The sequence below is a fragment of the Citrus sinensis genome, chromosome 5, assembly GCF_022201045.2.
Source record: "Citrus sinensis cultivar Valencia sweet orange chromosome 5, DVS_A1.0, whole genome shotgun sequence".
Classification (NCBI taxonomy): Eukaryota; Viridiplantae; Streptophyta; class Magnoliopsida; order Sapindales; family Rutaceae; genus Citrus; species Citrus sinensis.
In genome coordinates, this window is record NC_068560.1 from 27,814,569 (window position 1) to 27,834,589 (window position 20,021).

Consider the following 20,021-nt stretch of genomic DNA (forward strand, 5'->3'; position numbering starts at 1 on the left):
CACAACATGGTGTGCCAAATTCGGATTCTCTGGGGAGGAGGCTGAATTTTGCTTCTCTGCTTTATGCTTTGCATTGTGCCTGTCTTCAATTGTGAAATACCTCTATTTATATAAGCATAGGGTTTCACCAAAATAGCAAGTTTGAAAAGACTTAGATACTTTCCAAATAAGAGTTTCTTTCCTCTTATAATTCCTATGAATCTGAATAGGAATAAATCTGATCTTCTTGCATTACTCGTCTCCTAAGAAATATCTAGAGCATTTAATGACTTCTTATTTGAACTAATTTCTTGCTCTAAATAAATCTCATGCGCCAATAATAGAATCCTACCGTTAATTGACTTGCTAAAATAGACATTTAATTAAATTAGGAAACAAATATTCCTAATAAATTGGAATCTCACTAAATGAGGGAATTAATAAATTAATCCCTATTACAAGATATGCAATAAATAAACGTCCAATTTAACTAGACTTGCCATAAAATGCCAACTCTATAAATAATGGACTTAACAATGGCGATGGTACTTGCAGTACTCGTTTTAAAAATCCTCAAGGTTCGAATTTGACATATTGGTGATTGATTAGGATGCTGGGAATGTGGCATATCTTGGGGCAGTCCTCTCATGTTTCCTTTCTGTGATGTTATTCTAAAACAGAACACGAACTAATATCTGAATCCTGCAGTGTTGTTTGTTGTGCGCGGAATGCGGAATCAAGCACACCAAATAATCACAGAAAAATAAATGACACAAAATTTAACTCATATACTATCTATGAATAATATAACTCAATACCTCACTTCATGCAAGCTTTGATATATTATTCCTTCTATCTATTTATCCACTGCTAATTGTTTTATAAAAAATTTGGTGAACTGAAGTGAACCCAATAACTCCTAGCTAGAAGCAACAATGTCCAATTAAGCCGCTGATACAATCAATCAAACAATAAGGAAAGGATCAACAACACAAAAAGCACACGCAAGGCACAAAGATTTACATGATATATCCACAGGTGGTGATGCTGGTATCCACTATACGTGTGATGAAAACAAGTGTATATATATAAAGAACACCACCTGTCTCCTCACAATAACCCCCTAGAATACAAGCGCAAATAAAAATGAGCCAATTCCTGCTCTGCTCTGCGGCTCTGCTCTCATGTACGTAACTCCTCTGCTAAGAAATATTGCCTTAAAATATCGGTAGCATATGCATGCATGACCAGCAAATCAGTTAGACATATAAAATTATCAACCACACAGGAAATCAGCAAATCAGTGGTTTCATGAATTTGTAATATTTGAACATCAAAATATGAAGAGTACAGGGCAATGGGAAAAAGTAATTAACCAACCAAAGAACTTTAAATCTGTTAGACCAAAATATAAAAGGCCCAAACCCATGAAAAATATAGGCCCAATGAAATTATTTTATATAAAATAACTCAGGCATGTTCTCTATAAGAACGGCCAAGATACTAACAATTCTAATTAAAGTGTCTAAATGCAAGACACGACAAAAAAACCAAAAGCGTGATTCAACAAAGAATGACCTAGGTCCATTCCTCGCAAAGAATGACCTAGGCACTTAGAAAATATTTCTTAATACGCTCAAAGGGCGAGTCTTCGACAAAATGTCAAAGGCATGATGTAACAAAGAACGACCTAGGTCCATTCCTCACAAAAAACGACATAGGCACTTAGAAAATATTTCTAAGTAAAACGCCCAAAGGACGAGTCTTCGACAAAGTGTCAAAGACATGATTTAACAAAGAATGACCTAGGTCTATTATTTACAAAGAACGACATAGGTCCATTTCTCGCGAAGAACAACCTAGGTCCATTTCTCGCAAAGAACGACCTAGGTCCATTCCTCACAAAAAAACGACATAGGCACTCAGAAAATATTTCTAAGTAAAACGCCCAAAGGGCGAGTTTTCGACAAAGTGCCAAAGACATGATTTAACAAAGAATGACCTAGGTCCATTCTTTACAAAGAACGACCTAGGTCCATTCCTAACAAAGAACGACTTAGGTCCATTCCTCCTAAAGAACGACCTAGGTCCATTCATCACAAAAAATGACCTACATTCTTCGAAAATATTTCTAAATAAGAGCACACGAGCTATATGAAATGGGTCTACGGGCAAATACACATTCTACGGAATGGGCTTACGGGCAAATACACATTCTACGGAATGGGCCTCTGGGCAAATACACATTCTACGGAATGGGCCTACGGGCAAATACACATTCTACGGAATGCGCCTACGGGCAAATACACATTCTACAGAATGGGCTTACGGGTAAATACACATTCTACGGAATGCGCCTCCGGGCAAATACACATTCTACGGAATGCGCCTATGGGTAAATATACATTCTACGAAATGCGTATATGGGCAAATATATGCATTTTACGGAATGAGCCTACGGGCAGAATGCACTTACGGGCAAAATGATGCAAAATCAATCATCTTTGTAAGGAACCAATATAAGTGCCGAATTTAAGTTAAAGTCCATTAAAGGTTAACAGCCCAAAAACATGACAAATGTCCAAAGATTACTTGTCATGAATAAGCTTGACACATAATGACATGTGTCGTTATGCATGAGTTTTGCAGACACTTGTCACTAAGACAATGCCACGGGTCATGATGGCACCTCCACCTCATGGATCAAATTGCCTATATAAAGACCAAGACTCACCATTTGAAGGTAAGGGAAAAAGGGGAAGGAAATGCTGTCATTCTCTCTCTAAATTTTCTCTTTACAATCAAATTTAAAAGGCTGACTTGAGCGTCGGAGGGTTATTGCTGGTAATCCCGGCACCCTTTGATAATTGTTTCTTTTTGCAGAACAATTAACGACAAGGAGACATGTAATTTGAGACACTCACCTCAAGGAAAAAATAAGCCACAGAACTCGATTTAGAAGAAAGCCCGAAACACAAATCAATCGCTGTACATTGAGCAAAAATTTTGCATCAACAAAATCCAAATAAGATAATTAACGTATGAAAGGAGGGTTGAAGCCCACCTTAGAAGCTCCTGTCTATGAAGGCCAATAAATCTCCTGCTATCTGTTTACATGGATCTTTATGTATTTCTATACACCTTTTACCCTACTCTGTTGTTCAACCTTCTTTGGCTTTATGTATCTATTTTATGTGTATTGAGAAGGCTAGTTACTAGGTTTCAACTCTTTTCTTTAAAAGATAAAGTTTTGAGAAAAGGAAAGAAAGACACCCACGGCCAACTACCTTGTCATATTTTGCATACCAAAATTGGATATTAATTATGGTCACTGTCTTCAACCTGCTAACCAAATCCAAAAAATTGGTCTTCCCGATTGAGTAAGTGAGCCCTGAAAAGACATTACCCAGCTTAAAAGCCAAATGAATGTAGACTTGTGATTGGTGTAATTGGTTTTAAAGAAATTAGTATGCATCCCCACTGATAGCCAGTAAATAGAGTTGAAGAAGATGCTAATGTGCCACAGCTAACATAAACATAATTTGATCAGCCGAATGACTACCAAATGAAAAAGCAACATAAACTTAACAGAACTGTTAGGATTAATCGAAGACACATATATTTGTGCCAATTTTCACACCTTTAGCATTCAAACCTTGCTCTAGAACAACTGCTGTGGTCCGATGCTTAAAATAACTACAGAAAATTCAAATAAAATCAAATTCATTTCATTCTTAAAATTTGACATATAGAATAAAATTTATAACTGTTTCAAATACAAAAACATATTACTATTCAAAATAATAAAAATTTTCATGGCAAAAAGTTAAAAAAATAAAATAAAACTGTTTGATGGAGAATGGAATTGAGCAGGGAAAGTTTGATGGAAGATGCACACACTAGTTGTGGAATTATACTGTTAGTCATTTTATTAAAAAAAATAAAATAAAAATAAAAATCACCTCGTTGAAAGATTATTTGGTGAGCAAAACGACGTACGGTCCTCAAAAACCTCATGATCAAAATGTTTTGCGAAGGTAACTGGAAATTTGTTTTATTCAATGAATGGTACATTTACTGGTATGTTTAATAGTTTGTGGGTTATTGTTTATTTTCTTTTGGTTGAAAATTTTGCCATCTCACAAACTAACAACTAAATTTGACTCCTTTTTATATAAATTTTATAGGCCCGCCGATTCACCAATTTTATTTTATAATCCTTGTATGTTTGTTATCTTTAAATTATGACCCCAAGTACCAAAATTCCAATTTCACGGTCTTTTATAGGGTTTGGTTATGATAATTAATTAATACGATAAATACAAACAAGGCACAAATTAAAATTTATATGGTTCGGCATATTAATTAATATGCCTACATCCACAGATGGTGATACCGAAAATCCACCATATGATGAAAAAGTGTACAAACAATAATGCGTAATCCCGACAAATTAATCAGTTAGACGAATATATCCTAATTATAATGGTTTTATGACATACATACATATCAAATTCATGACTTGTATTTTGCACTGTTGCAGAGCAATGAGCAGGCTACAATACGTTCACTTGTTGAACTCGACCCTCACAGCCGTGATCATTGGCAATCAGACAAGATTATTGGCAATATTGTAGGCTTGTGTCTTTTACCCGTTAGAAGCATAACTTGTGCACTTAAATTTGGCACATCACTTGTTTGACAAAATTACAAAGCAAATGCGTAGCTCGTGTACTCTTCCTTTTTTTATCATAATTTTTGTACTATAAACATGTACCTGAAAATAGTGAAATATACACACAAAATCAATTCTTTCATGAATTATTCTTCTTCTAATTTTTACAACCTTTCATGGGTGGAAAGACTTTCCTGCCTTTCAAGGCCTAGCCAGCTGCTGAAGCCGAAGGGAAGAAATCCAAGGCGTTTTTTAGTTCATCTATTAAATCCCCAGAAACCAGTTGCAGAACTAGTGGGAAATCAAATATTTTTTAGTGGAAACAAATACGAAACTAGTCCTCAAATTATTGTGTAATGCATTTTGCAAGAAATTTGATAGCCTGATTTTGTTGTCCACATCATGAACTTTTCAAGTTATGACGTGTCAGGATTTGTTGCTTAACCATACAATTATGAAATTTTGCTACTCAATCTTGTATTGTTGTATTTCTTTGCTTTCAGTTTTCTTGATCAGAACAAACAGCATAAATAAATGATGCTATATTAAAAAAAAAATTAAAAGAATTTCACTCGCCCTTCATTTGTTATCAACAATATGATAATGCCTGGGATCTTTCGGCTTAATCTTCCAGTGCCCATTAGCCAGACTTGCATTCTCAGCAATTCTTCTCCACTTCTTAATCCTTTTATCCATATGCTTTGTTAATGCACAGTACTGTTGCAATTTCTTAGGCATTGCATCATAAACTTGCCACCATTTCTTATGAGCTGAATCACTGGCAAATATATGGCGACTCACCATGTCCCAATTGCAATCATAGTCTTTGTAACACATCCATGGCTTTAACCCCAGATAATGAATTGCATAAAGACCATCGCCCACTTGATGTTCCTTATCGTCTTGCTTTGAAAACACCTTCAAATGGTTTATTCTCTTAGGCAACCTATGCCACCATGTGAACACTTCGTTAAGAAATCCCTGGTCACCTCCATTGTATGACGAAACCTTAAAGCTTTTGAGCATCAAATCTTCAAACTTGCACAATGATGGCTCAATCACCATCACCCCAGAATTGAACAACACTTTGTCATTACCTGCTGCTGATAATTCAGGGTAAAAGAAGAACTCATCGATGTTTTTGAGTACTAAAAGATCAGAATCAATGAAGATAATTTTATCATATTCAATGAGTTGCCATACTCTAAGCTTGCTATAATTCCACTCATTGTATGAATCTTTCTTGGCAAAGGGGCTACGTATGCGCGAAATCCACTTGGTTTTCCATCCGGCAGCTCTCAGGCCGCGGAGAGACTTGCCACCTATTGATTTATCATGAAGAAGAACGAGATCTCTGCTCGAGTTTTTTTGGATTATGCTTTGCGCTAAAGCTATTGCACCACATACATAAGCTTCTGATGAATGTAGAACTGTTACATAAGCTTCTCTTTGATGGTACGTTGTGTAGTTCAGTTTTGTTAGTCTCGCTTGTGACATAAAATATCTCCATATTTCTTTGCCTGTAAATCAAAATAAAAACACTCAAATATTAATTTTAGGTTAATTTTGAAAAATTAAGAAAAATGAATTACATATGAAGGTTTTGAAGAAGTCGTGGCGTCCGGATTAGGTAATACTTTCACGGAAATTGAAAGTGCAATTCTCTAATGCCACATAAGTCTTAATTAGGAAATTGATTTATGTTGGCTGAGTTACCAAATTTTGATGCCTTGCCAAATTTTCACACAATCAGAATCATGACTGCTGGCTGTATACATTCTGTGTCTGTAGATTATTACAACTCTTTAAGGATATCAAAATTGAAGAACCGGTCAAATTTAAACCAATTACACCTGTGCACGAGTTGTGCATATTTAATTTGGATTTGTCTCATTTATTAATGCTGAACGAATAATTTACTAAAATTTGAAACTAAAGAAAGCAGTAAATTAATGACCCACCATGACCAGATAAATCACCCACTAACCTTCTTTTTTTTTTTTTTTCCTTCGGAACACCTCAAATTTCCGAAGAAAAATTAAATAAAATCTCCTGCATCCATTTCTTGTGAACATTTTATATTTTTTTATATGCAACAAGCTTTCATTGAAATTTAAGACTCTATCCTCTAGAATAAACTCCAAAACATATCGATTAAAATCATAATATTTTCGTTCTCACTGTAGATTCGCCTATATAAGTGACCATTAAAGTAGGAAAAAAAAAATAACAATAAGAGCTTAAATACTACTTCGTAAATAATCAAGAAATATGACAAGCAACAAGAACAACAACTACAAATTCATAAAGATTTTTACGAAATTTTAAGTCACATTTTAATGCATATAACATTGTAAAATTCTTGGAACTGAGTACAAACAGTAAGTTAGCATTTGGTTAGAAAATTGTACAGGGGATTTTCTTCTTCATGTGATGACCAAATTTTCTTCAGTTTCCAAACTACTCGCTGTCTAAAACACAAACAAAATGTTTTCGAGAAACCAGGGAAAAAAAAAAGAAGAAGAAGCAAAACTCACCAGTTTGAGCATAAGCAGAAGCAATTTGGCATGACCCAACAGGCATCAATACTTTATGTTTCAATCTCCTCAAGTCAGGCTTATAAACCCAATAATCCCCTGCATGCTCCACAAGATCATCACACCTGAACATCTCCACCATGGCCCCACAAGAACCCACAAAGACAACGTACGCCGGCCGATCAACATCAGGTTTCAACCACCCACTCTCCACCGCTAGATTCGCCACCACGAGATTCACTTGCAACCTAAACACATCCCTCATCCCACCACCTGCATCTCCATCTCCTCGGCAGGGAACCCTAGCCACTATCACGTCGAGGTACCGGTAATCCTGCGCCGGCATGGGTATCTCCGGGCACGCCGGTGGGGCCCACTTGTGATCTTCATCAATCCACTCCGGGAAAAAGTCTTCCCACTTTTTATCCTCACCCACATGGTCGAAACGTACGTGAACAGTTTCAACATGCATGTCACCACGTACGCTATTATAATCATCATCATCATCATCATCGTTTATATTTACTAAACCAACTTTAATTTTGTGACCGTTGATATGTTTTTCGACAATATCGAGCCATTTGGGTCTATGTATTAAGTGGTTAGTATTATATTTATTATTTGGCTCGTAAGCCAAATGGGGTTGTTGTTTAGGTCTGAATGACAAAACGACAAGGGAAAGCGAGAAGGAGAGGAGAAGAAGAGAGATTATGAAGAGCTTTTGACTGAAATTTGTGGGTTTGTTGGAAGCAGGTGGTGAAGATGACGATGAAGCTGCAGCCATTTGATTGAATTTTGCTTCACGTCTTTGTAGAAAGTTGAAAGATTTGTTTTGAGTCGACATTTTGTTTTAAGTTATATCCAACGCATCGAATTGGAATGAAAAGATTGCATTGCAGCATGTTGAGCTTTGTCAAATTGTCTTCTTATGTGTAGGTATTTTATTTTCACACGCATTTGATATGCGCGTGGGTAGGTTTACTAAATGTATTTCCTTTTTTATTATTATTAAGATTAAAATATACTTCTAAGTTGTCAAATTAGGCAACAAACATAATACACTTGTTACCCATTTCCAACTCTCCCCAAATTTTACTATTTTTATCTTATATTTCCGCCGCCATTAGATTTTTATCAAACAATTGTTATTTACTTATATTTGTTACCTTATTTTGCAAGGTAACAAAACCCGTCAAATTATGAATAAAATCTTTTACGCTACACAAAAAAATTATTTAGTGCACGTAAGAGAAAAATTATTTGTATAAGATTAGGTATACATAACTTGATCGAAATGAAATAATATAATTGTAAAAATTAACAAAGTAAAATAAATTATACGCAACTATCTAAGACTTAAAAATTCTTAAAAATTCTTTCTCTTTGTATATGGTAAGGTAAGAAATTTGAGATCCATCTTCAGTTCGAAAAAAAATTATGTCCAAACTCAAAGTCTTTCCTTAGTGAAGCAAAGAAATTCGTACCAACAATATGATCATATAAGCAAATTATTCGTGACCAACAATAAGAAAATTATGTATCATACATAAGTCAATAATGAGATTTTTTTTAAAGTTAATTATAGTATAATTGAATGGTAACTTAATTTTCTCCTGCCCATGTGAGCTAAGTGGTACATAAGAATGAGGTTTTTTGAATAATAACAAAAAGTGTAATAAAATATACTTATCTAAACTAAATGCTACATAAAAAGTTCCTTTTATATACTACTCTCTCTCTCTCCTCCCTACAATCTAGGTATTTTTTTTTAAGTTCATTTTTTAAAAGATTCGAGAGTGGATTAAATCTAAATCGATTTTTTTTAGCCTTTACCTCCCTTAAAATTCAAAATATATTAGCTAGTTAAATAAAAGTACTTGAAAATTATTTGACTAAATGATTGCGGGCAAAATTTAGACACTGATAAATAGTTAAAAATTTTCAATTAAAAATGATCATCTAATGGCGTTCTTAAAGTTCCGTAATCACAGCCAGTACAATGGTTCTATCAAATGAAATATTTCTATCCAAAATCAATTTCTTTTTTATATGGAATTAATCGATTTGGAATTGTGGATTTTTAATAGATATAATAAATACCCCAAGTATTTTGATAATATTCTAAAATTATCGTTGAGTTAGTGTGTGGCTTCGGGAGTCACTGTCATGAACTTGGTCAGTCTAACAAATATAACGTAACCCATGGTATCATCAAAATATGTGCAACCTTGCTCAGTAGAAACCAAATCAGATTAGGGAAATTATCTCTGTTGTCTTGGTCAATCTTTTGTGACTTCATCAATAGACATAACATGTAGCCACGCCACAATTTTTAATTTTAATTGGAATGCTTAGAAGTCTATTAAAAATTATAATGTAACCTAACTAAGAATAATATCAATTATTCTATTTTAATATAATATTTAATTAAACTATTGCCATTATTGTACTTAGTCATGGCTCATATGTGGATCCACTAATTGTTTCGCACCGTTGATTGATTGAGGGACGGTCAAGATTTGATTAAATATTGGAATTGGTATGCGATCTCATTAAAGTTGACTTCTAAATTTGCATTCTCAATTATTCAGATTTAAAAAACAAGAAAGACTTCTTGAAATAAATTATTTATGCTATTAATTCAGTTAGTTAAGGATATACTTTAAATGATATGACATTTAATCAACCAACGATACAACATATATCGATTTAATATTAAGATATCTAAACATAATGAGACGACAAGATCAATACTCAACATACAATTTAATTTTAATACAATTTCTTTCATAAATATTGATACAATAATATTGAATCAATGTCATATCACGTGGTTTACTTTATTTACTTATTACTTAACTCTTTTAGTACCCATACGTCACTCATTAAACTCGTATATATTGAGAATAGAATTCATAGAGTTCAACTTAAAAATACGTACTGGAAATGAAACACGAAAAAATAATTGAGTGTTTTTTTTTTGTCAACATAGAAATACGTATTTTCTGTATTTGATATTTAACAGAAAATTCAAAGTAAAATCAAATCCATTTGTAATATAAGTTCACTTCATTCATAAAATTAAACATGTAGAATAAAATTTATAAATGTTACTTATACAAATACATATTACTATTCAAAATAATAAAAATTTTGCATTGGAAACAATTTTGAAAAAAAAAAAAAGTTTTAAATGGAGAAAGGAATTGTGGAGGGAAAGTTTGATAGAAGATGCACACTAGCTAGTTTTGGAATTATACCGTCAGGCGTCAGTCATTTTATAAAAAAAAGAAAATAATTTGATCAGCCACCATAGCTTTAGTTCAGTGATTTTCTCAATACAACGTACGGTCCTCAGAAGCTTATCATGATGCTTGTATATTCTAAGTTTCATGACATCATATTAAAAAGCTTATCATGATGCTTGTATATTCTAAGTTTCATGACATCATATTAAAAACGCATTGCTAAGGTAATTTGAAATTCGTTTTATCCAATGAATGTTACATTTACTAATATGTTTAATATTTTGTTTTGGTTAAAATTTTTGCTATCTAACAGCTAATAACTGAATTTTCTCATTTTTATGTAAATTTTATAGACCCACCGATTCACCATTTTTATGTTATGATCATTGTAGGCATGTTATATTTTAAATTATGACTCTATGTGAAATCAAAATTTAAATTTCACCATCTTTTATAGGATTTGATTATGATAATCAAATAACACAATAAATAAACACAAGGCAAAAAAATTTACGTGGTTCGACATATTAATTAATATGCCTACATCCACGGGTGGTAATACCAATAAACCACTAAGTAATAAAAAAGTGTACAACTAACAATAAACTCTCAGATGAGCAAAAAAAAAAAAAAAGAAAGAAAAAAAGAAACACCAATCTCAACACTCAAAATCAATCAATCCCCAGTAGATTGGCCTCACAAGAGCTCTCTCTGTGTTGTGCTTTCTCTCATTCATTCTCTTTACAAATACAAGGCTCGCAAAAAAAAAAAAACAAAACGAATTACTGAAAACATACATAACAGATTAAAAAAGCAAGCGCCGCGCCCGTCCCCCAATTCCTGCTTTGCGACGCCATTTCGTAACTCCTTTTTGGCTGAAAAATTAATATCGCTTTCCCCAAAAAAAAAAAACAAATGAATTAGTTAGACAAATATATCTAATTTTAATGGACATTGTTAAATTAATGAAGAAGAGTAGAGAGAGAGCAAACGAGAAGGAAAGCGTATACAAATTATAATTACTAATCAGAGTTATTAGCACCATTACATATATATCCCTGCTAAATGGATTAAAAAAATAACTACTAATTAATTTTAATTAAAATAGAGTGAGCACGCAATGCATTCAGGAGATCTAGAAAGAAATTACCCGTGGCGGTGGCCGTGGGTGATTGTAATTGACTAATTGCAGCCGCGCGCTTTCAGTAAATGGAGATTTTGGGAATGTGGCGTATCAGAGGCCAGTCCTCTCCTGTCTCCTTTCTGCAACGTTCTTCTAAAATAGGACATCCCCAAATCCACAATTTCTGGAGCGTTGTCTTCTGAAGAAGGTGATCGGGCAGTGCTTTTAATTTAGGGCAACCATCAATTGACAAGGAAGAAAGACGTGGCATGATTATGATTTCTCCCTTTATTGCAGTCCCGAAATCCCACTCTTCCAGTTCTTTCATAATATAAAAATCCAGCAGTTTCAATTTGGGAAAGGCAATAACTGAGGAGCCATCCGTATCACTTTCTACTCCCAGAAATTCATTACCCACTCTTTTCACGCTGTTCATTAGTTCAATAACAAGATATTCAAGGGATGGCAATTTTCCCAAAGGAGGCAAATGCTCGCAATTTCTCCACTTGCTGAGAGATAAATCCCTTAAGTTGGTTAATGACATGATCCAATTTATGGGAACAACATTCCTCCTCCCTCTGTAATCATAAATCTCTAATTTCTTTAAATTAGGAGGTGGTCCCAAGGCTTCAAGAAGCCGTTCATCTTCATCCTCCTCATTCTCCCTCCTCCCAGCTTGATCAAAATAAAGTCCCAACTCAACGAGATATTTCTGCTTCTCAAGTTCAGCCCTTCTAACCTCCCCCGCATCTGACACACCACCCAGCCCACGTATACTACATTTTCGAAGGAGGTTAAGCTTTTTAAGAGACCCAAGGCTACATGCTCTGTCATACCCTCCGCCCACAACAAACTTTGTCACTTCCCGAAGACTGATTAATTCCCCAATCCCTACCGGCAAGTATCTTAAACAAGAAGTGCCTTCATTGTATAAATACATCAGCTTTCTTAACTTCCCAATCCCTCGAGGTAATTCTCTAAGATTCCAACAACCACTAACATTTAAACATTCTAAATTATACAACTCACACAATGTCTCGGGTAATTTTTCTATCTCCGTTTGACCGCACAAATTAAGGTATTTCAGATGTATCAATTTTTCTATATTTTTTGGAATTTTTTGGATGAAATCAAAACAACAATGCGTCTCTAATGTTAATGCCCTTAAACAAGTTAGTTTATCAAATAATTGAGGTAAAACTTTGCTAGACCATGAATAATCACCACCTTCAACCAAGAGGCTACGCAATCGTCTCATTCTCTTAACATTATTCCAAATGGCTATCGGCACTGAAGTCCCCACGTCTACAGTTAACATTAAATGAAGAACTTTTTTCTGCTCAAAGGAACTCATACCACCAGGAATTTTCACTGTTAAACATTCATTCCTGCATATAAATTGGGCAACGTCGTGCACTAAATCGTGCATTTTGCACCCATAGACTTTACCATCACCATCTGTTTTGAACTCTTGAAAAAATGAACTACTAGCTAAAATGTTGAAATACTCTTCACCTATGTCCTGCATCTCTTTGTTTTCTTTCTCATTAAGATAACCTTGAGCCATCCATAGTTTAATTAACTTATACTTAATTATTTCGAAATCTTTCGGAAAAACAGCACAATATGAGAAACAATGTTTTACCTTAGAGGGCAATTCATTGTAACTCAACAACAGAGGGGCCAATAGACCTCTCTCAACCACTTTGTGATCCCATATCTCACTCTTTAAAATATTTTGCCATTCTTCTTCAGTGTTTTTAGACCTTAAAAGACTACCAATGATCTTTACAGCTAAAGGTAAGCCCTTGCATTTTCCTACAATTTCTCGACCAATTTTTTTTAAATTCTCACATCCCTCCATGGACTTGCCGAAAAATGCTATTGACTCAAATATTGACCAGCATTCCTTTTCAAACAAAACAGCAATTGGGATAATGTCAGTTGATTTCATAATATGGGCAGTTGTTTCATCACGTGTAGTAATTAAAATTTTACTTCCGTGGAGACCATTCTTTAAACAATTATAGAATGGTTCCCATTTGGAGTAATCCTTATTCCACACGTCGTCTAAGACAAGAAGAAATTTCTTGCGTACAACACATTCTTGAATATGTTGCATGAGAGATTGAAACTCTACAAGGTCTTTGGCGGAATCTGGCTTCAGAGCCTCAATGATTGCTCTAGCAATTCTGAACTCATCAAACGGGTCTGACACACAGACCCATATTCTTTTCTCAAAATGTATTTTAACATCATCGTTGTTGTAGGCTAATTGAGTAAGAGTAGTTTTGCCTATGCCCCCCATCCCAACAAGTGAGATGACACGGGGGCCTTTCTGCTCTTCACTACTCTCACATAACAGCCTATTAACCAGATCGTTCTTCTGTGTTTCTCTACCAAATATCTCGGACTCATCAATTGAGGAGATACTTGGTACTCGTTGATCCGCTCTCTCATTACTCTTAATAACATTCACAGAAAAACCAAACTCGGCTTTTTGTTTGGCAATATCATCAAGAGTTTCATTGATGTCTTTCATCTTGAGAGCAATGCGACGACGTAAAAAAATAGGTTTGCAGCCAAAGCAAGAGGCAGCAGGAAAGAAGGAACATACCTTCTTCTTAGGAACGAGAGCATCATTCTCATGATCATCCACTCCATCGATCTGCAGTTTGAGCCTTGGAGTGTTCCACTCACCCAACACATCTTCCATGTCGTAACATGCGTCTCTGAGTTGATCGAGCCAGAGTCTGACTCTTTCCTCCTTTATTTGCCTTTTCTCAGCATCATTGAGCACAGCTTGAATGACGCGGAGATTGCTGGTCAGCTTCTTCACTTCCTTTCCGACACCCGTTACTAGCCTCACTTGTTCCTTCGCCTCTTCAACAGCCATTGAAGTCAGCTGCTCCAAGATAGGGGAAATGATCGCATCAACCATGGTGAAAAAGAAAAAAGAGAGAGAAGAAATTGATGGTGAATTGTTGCAAAAGTAAGTAATGCTGAAAGAAATGAAGGAGCTGATAATGTGGTGAAAATGTTGCCGTATTCTTTCAATTCTTATAGTACTGCAAGCAAAATTCCGATTTAGAAATATTTCATTTCAGCCCTTTTGAAAGAAGCTGCTGTTATTATTATTACTATTTTTTTTTTTAATAATAGCAAAGAGTGAAAATGACATACTGTTGTGGACACGAAATAATATATTGTTAGGTCCTACATCGGCGATTCACGCAGTATATGAACTTGACAAAGTTTTCTATGATTTCTTTTTAAATAATTGAACAAGTTGTTAGATAATTATACGTGTATTATTAGCTTAGAAATACCTTGACCATCTCTTTCTTATTTTCTTCTTTTGTTTTTCATCAAAATTTGACTCGTTTTGCATAATTAGTTGGAAGGAGAGAATGAACATACAATTAAACTATGAAAACGCTGCCACATAATATTCTAAGATTCATATCGAACCACTTTATTTAGATTTTGTCATTTTAGCAGATTTATGATAGTGGGAGTTTAGAGTTTAATCTCTAACTTTGATTGTGAAGTGTGAAAAATCAAGTAATCTTTTCTACTAGTTTTTCAACAATAATAGATAACAATTCATCATTAGTTATTTCTCATTACGTATAAAATGAGAATATAAACTTAATATAAACTTGTTATTTCTCATTACAATTCATCATTAGCTGAATATTCACATAATTTTCTATTTCTAATCATTTCAAAATTTAATATAAACTTTTTAAAAAAAATCAATTTGTAATAAAGTGACATAAATATTACAAAACGAAAATAAAAAGTAAAAATTGTAATGCAGAAAAAAGACAAAACCTTTTGTTTGTTCTATTCATGGCATCTAAATATGAGAACGATGGCATCTAAATATGAGAACGATGGGTTGATCACTTGATTGTCATTGTGAACTACCATATAATTGCAACGCGTGAATATTATCAAAGATATAATAATTCATGGACCCATACATCTGTATTTCTAATTATTCCGCGTAGAAAGTTGAAGTTTAACGTGTGATTCTCAAATTCATTTTCAAGTGATTTGAACGTTTTAACGATTAGCGCTTAATTTTCTTTTTGATGGAGCACAATAACAACTTAAAGATTCCTAGAAGTTGCCTGCAGTTCAAATATTTTTCTTCAGACGAAAACCATCAACAATTTTCAAACTTAGAAGATATTTATTTTTTTCCCATAACCCACCAAAAACTTTTTCATTTAGTGTAACTTTGTAATTTTCTTAGATGATACTTAAGACTGCTAATATCTTCTTATTATCACCAAAAACTTTGTAACTTTGTAATTTTCACTATTCATATGTAGTGGCAGACAGCGGTGGCCAATTAAGGGATGAAGACTACTACTCCACCGAGTAAATCTTGACACGTGTGCTTTTTCTAATTACATTTTTGTAATGGCAATTAATGCTGAAGGAAATGAAGGAGCTAATAACGTGGTGAAAATGCTGCCATATTCTTCCAATACTTATACTGCACGCAAAATTCCAATTTACAAATATTTCATTTCAAAAGAAGTTATGGCTATTGTTATTATCTTTCTTTTCTTTTCTTTTTTTAATTTTTTTTTTAACCAGTGTGGACTGGAAATATTGTCAGGTCCTCCGTCTGCGATTCACACGGTATATGAACTTGACAAAGTTGTTATATGATAATATGATATAGGACCATATGTTGTCTCTTTTCAATATTCGATAATTGATCGAGTTGTATATATGGGTCCGCTTATAGGGTCTTGCTATGTTACAGTTTGTGTCTGTAACAGGCTAACAGCACATGACGTGACAAATAATTTATTAAGAGTGTAAAAATTTAATGATCCAATTTGGTAACTAGATTCTTTTCACCCGTTATTATTAACCGGTTGCAGATGACTTACTGAAATTACAATTACGTTAAACAGTGTTTGACTGTGAAGTGTTAAAATTTAAATAATCTTTAGTATTTGTTTTGCAACAATAATAAATAACAAATCATTACTAATTATTTTTTATTTTGTATAAATTGATCGATCCAGAGCTGGATATTTACATATTTTTCTATTTCCAATCATTTCAAAATTTCATATAAACTTTTTTTTAAAAAAAAAAATCAATTTGTATTAAAGTGTCATAAATATAAAAAAAATGAAAATGAAAAGTCAAAATTGTAATGCAGAAAAAAAGACAAAACCTTTTTTTTTTTCCACGGCATATGAATATGTTGTTACAGGTAATGGAATTTATAACCCCAAAGGGAAGCTTCTTCCATAAATAATACGAGAATGACGGATTGAACGTATGAACACTTTATTGCGAAACTACCTCACAATTGCAACATGTGAACACTATATTTTCTTTTTGACAAAAGCACAATAATAACTTAAGGTACTGCAACACTGCATGAAGATTCCTGGAAGCAATCTTTTTTCTTTTGGACAAAACCAACAATAATTTTCAAACCTGGAAGACACTCGTTAAAAGATGGATCTTCATGGTTTTTTTACCCCCCATAACCCACCCACCAAAAACTTTTTTCATTTACTTTAACTTCGTAGTTTTCTTAGAAGATACTTAGAACTGCGAATATCTTCTAATTATTGTTTTAAAAATCTCAGTTGCATGCCCAATTAACTAATCAGTAGTCTCAGTTCGACATATTTAAAACACAAAAAAAATTTTAAAAAAAATGACACAGTGGTTTGATGACTTTGTAATTGATACATTCAGGAAATGAAGAGAAAAAGGAACACACGCACTTATGACGATCATTGCAGATGATATAATAGATGTAAGTATTTGGTGGCAATTAATTAACTAATACTCTTATCAAGTAATTGTTTTGGACTCGAATTAAGCAGCTCTGCACTGCCCTTGGATAATTCCCCTGCTTAAAAAACATTGTTTTAAAAATCTCAATTAATCTACATGCCCAAGCCCAACAAATCAGTTTGACATGCAATATTCTTTTCAAAAAAAAAAAAAAAAAAAAGGATCGACCAGCACAGCAATTTTGGTACAATGACTTTGTTGTAATTGAACATCATTAGAAATTTAATAAAGATTAGAGAGCAACGAGAAACCGCAATTAAACTAACCAATTTGATTATTAAATCTTAAGTCTCTAGCACCGTTCCGTTAATCCTCTGATCGATCGCACAGTCCTGTCTTGTCATGTTTCCTTCTATGCATAATCGATTCATTTACTAAATGAAATTAATCAATTTGAATATATATAGTTGAACTTTTAGTAATTTTGTAGCTTGCAAAGTATGATATCTTTACCGCGTGGGTTTGGACATAACTGTTATAAACTTGGTCAGTTTAATAAATATAACGTAACCTATGATATTATATAAATATTCAATTATTCTTTTGGAAAGAAGTAAATTCACTCAAATTTAAAAAAGGTTGGTAAAGATAAAAATATTTCATGTTTTATTACCTAATAATATTTGAATTTTAAGGTGCGTTTGGTATTGTTTTTGTTTTGGTGTTTTTTATTTTTTAATAATGAAGCAATCTAAAATTTGTTTGGATAACTTGTTTTTAAATTGTATTTAATTCTAATAGAGAATGATTTGTTCTAATTTTCCAACTGAAGAAAAGTGGAAAATAGAAAATTGATTTTTTTTTTATTTTTATTCTTCAAATGAATCCCATAATCCTACTTGCACAATAAGAAAATAAAAAACCTATTTACTTTATAATACAAATTTTCATTTATTTAATCGTTTGTTTTTTTTCTATGATGGTAATATATTATTTTAGTAATTTTTAAAGAACTTTGATATTCTCTAAAAATATATATTTTATCTCATGTTTGTAAAATAAAAAATTTACAATAGCAAAAAAATATATAATGATTAAAAAAACTTAGTTTGTTAAATTTTTTTCATTATGATATTTGTTTTCACTCTCATTCAACGTCTTCACTTTTTTAGACAAAAAATTATCTACATTTTTAAAATAAGTAGATTCCAGTTGTTAAAAAATTATCTACATTTTTAAAACTCTTGACAATGACATAAAACATTTTGTACTTCTTAAGTAGATTCCAGTTGTTCTTGTTCTGAGATTACCAAAAGCATTATAGCAAACGAAACCAAGCCAGCCCAGTTTCCAGTAAAGGCAACAGCCCTATGCTATGCTAGCCTTTCGGTCTGAGTTGGCCCATTTACACCCTTGTGAACACAATGCCTTTTTGGTCATCCATCAGACAAGGTTGAAAAAGGAACTAAAACTGAACAGTAGAACAGATTACCTGGAGGTGATGGTATATGCAGCCGTTTGAGGCCTCCTAAAAGACTTCTCCTGATCCCTTGAAAGTTATGAATTAAGACAGTAGGACAGTCTGCTCTTGTTCCCTTTCTGTAAACTTTCATTTAAAACAGGACAGGACATTCGCGAATCACCCCTGCAAACCAAATCCAAGGCAAAATTGATCAATGCGATTTAGTAAGTGAGCCTTGAAAAGTCATCACACAGCTTAAAAGCCAAATGAATTAGGACTTGTGATTGGGGTAATGGTTTAAAGAATATAGTAAGCAATCCCCACTCAAAGCCAAAGTAACAAAGCAGAAGAATATGCTAATTAACCTCAACCGACATCAACTTAATTTTGATCGGCGACCAAAGCCTCAGTGGTCTTCTCAATTCCACCTCTGGTAAATAGAATGGGATCTGCACCAGCTGCTACCACCTGAATGAGTACCAAAAAAGCCCCCCCCCCCCCCCCGTGTGAAGTTAACATCAAATGAAGGATTTTTTTCTCCCCAAAAGAGCTCATAGTTGACTCTTCACCACTACCACTATGAATTTCTACAGATAAACATTCTACATAAATATTGGGCAAAATCGTGCACTATATCATGCATTTTGCACCTAAAGATTTCACAATCGTCACCTCTGTCAAAATCCTGAAAGAATGAACGGCTAGCTAAAATGTTGAAATACTCTTCATCAATGTCCTCTATCTCTTTGTGTCCTTTCTCACTAAGGTAACCTTCTAGTTATAGCTTACTCATAGCAAGTTTCACTACAAGAAAAAGTACCTACTATGACAGTCCTTTGTGTGACAGTTTTTTGTCTGGAGGCCTACAACAACAGAATCGTGATAGAAATATCGTTTATCAAGAAATTATGATATATTGGTGATATAAATATCATATATCATGAAACTATGATAGACTAGTGATAAATTATTTGGCTATCAAGAATGAAAGACTGATTTTTTATGTTGACTTTAATTGCGCGGGTTTGACTTAATTTTTACAAATATTATATTACTAAAAAAGAAGTGAAACGATGCCGTCTCAGTTGTATGTTTTGCAAGTGTTTGAGGAAAACAGAAACGTAAATAACAAAAAAACAATTAATAAAACGTTGCGTTTTGTAAAGGGGGGAAACATTTTTGTGAGAAAAGAGGGAAATTTTTTTCTAAG

The 20,021-nt window shown here is 33.5% G+C and overlaps 2 protein-coding genes across 3 annotated transcripts in view; both read right to left on the minus strand.

Moving 5' to 3' along the window:
- The window catches only part of LOC127902150 (disease resistance protein RGA2-like), a 52,002-nt gene extending 37,227 nt beyond the window's left edge, over window positions 1-14,775 (minus strand). The window contains exons 1-2 of one of the 2 annotated variants that reach the window (XM_052440845.1): window positions 11,590-14,775; window positions 10,942-11,331 (exon numbers count right to left, since the gene is read on the minus strand). In XM_052440845.1, the coding sequence (XP_052296805.1) occupies window positions 11,642-14,503 (2,862 nt within the window). In that variant the 5' untranslated portion in view covers window positions 14,504-14,775 and the 3' untranslated portion in view covers window positions 10,942-11,331; window positions 11,590-11,641. Of the gene's footprint in view, window positions 1-10,941; window positions 11,332-11,589 lie in introns of those variants that run through there. The other variant, XM_052440846.1, reaches the window with a different exon arrangement.
- On the minus strand, window positions 4,741-8,036 carry LOC127902152 (putative UDP-glucuronate:xylan alpha-glucuronosyltransferase 4). The gene is made up of 2 exons (XM_052440859.1): window positions 7,192-8,036; window positions 4,741-6,174 (listed from the first exon to the last, which is right to left on the minus strand). The coding sequence occupies exons 1-2, from the start codon at window positions 8,033-8,035 to the stop codon at window positions 5,234-5,236; spliced, it is 1,785 nt and encodes a 594-aa protein (XP_052296819.1). The 5' UTR covers window position 8,036; the 3' UTR covers window positions 4,741-5,233.
- Window positions 14,776-20,021: the final 5,246 nt, after the last annotated feature.

Coding starts and splice junctions, on each gene's coding strand:
- LOC127902152 (XM_052440859.1), bottom strand. CDS start 8,035: ATGTCGACTCAAAACAAATCTTTCAACTTTCTACAAAGACGTGAAGCA. Junction 6,175..7,191: donor TTCTGCTTATGCTCAAACTG/GTGAGTTTTGCT, acceptor TTTGATTTACAG/GCAAAGAAATATGGAGATAT.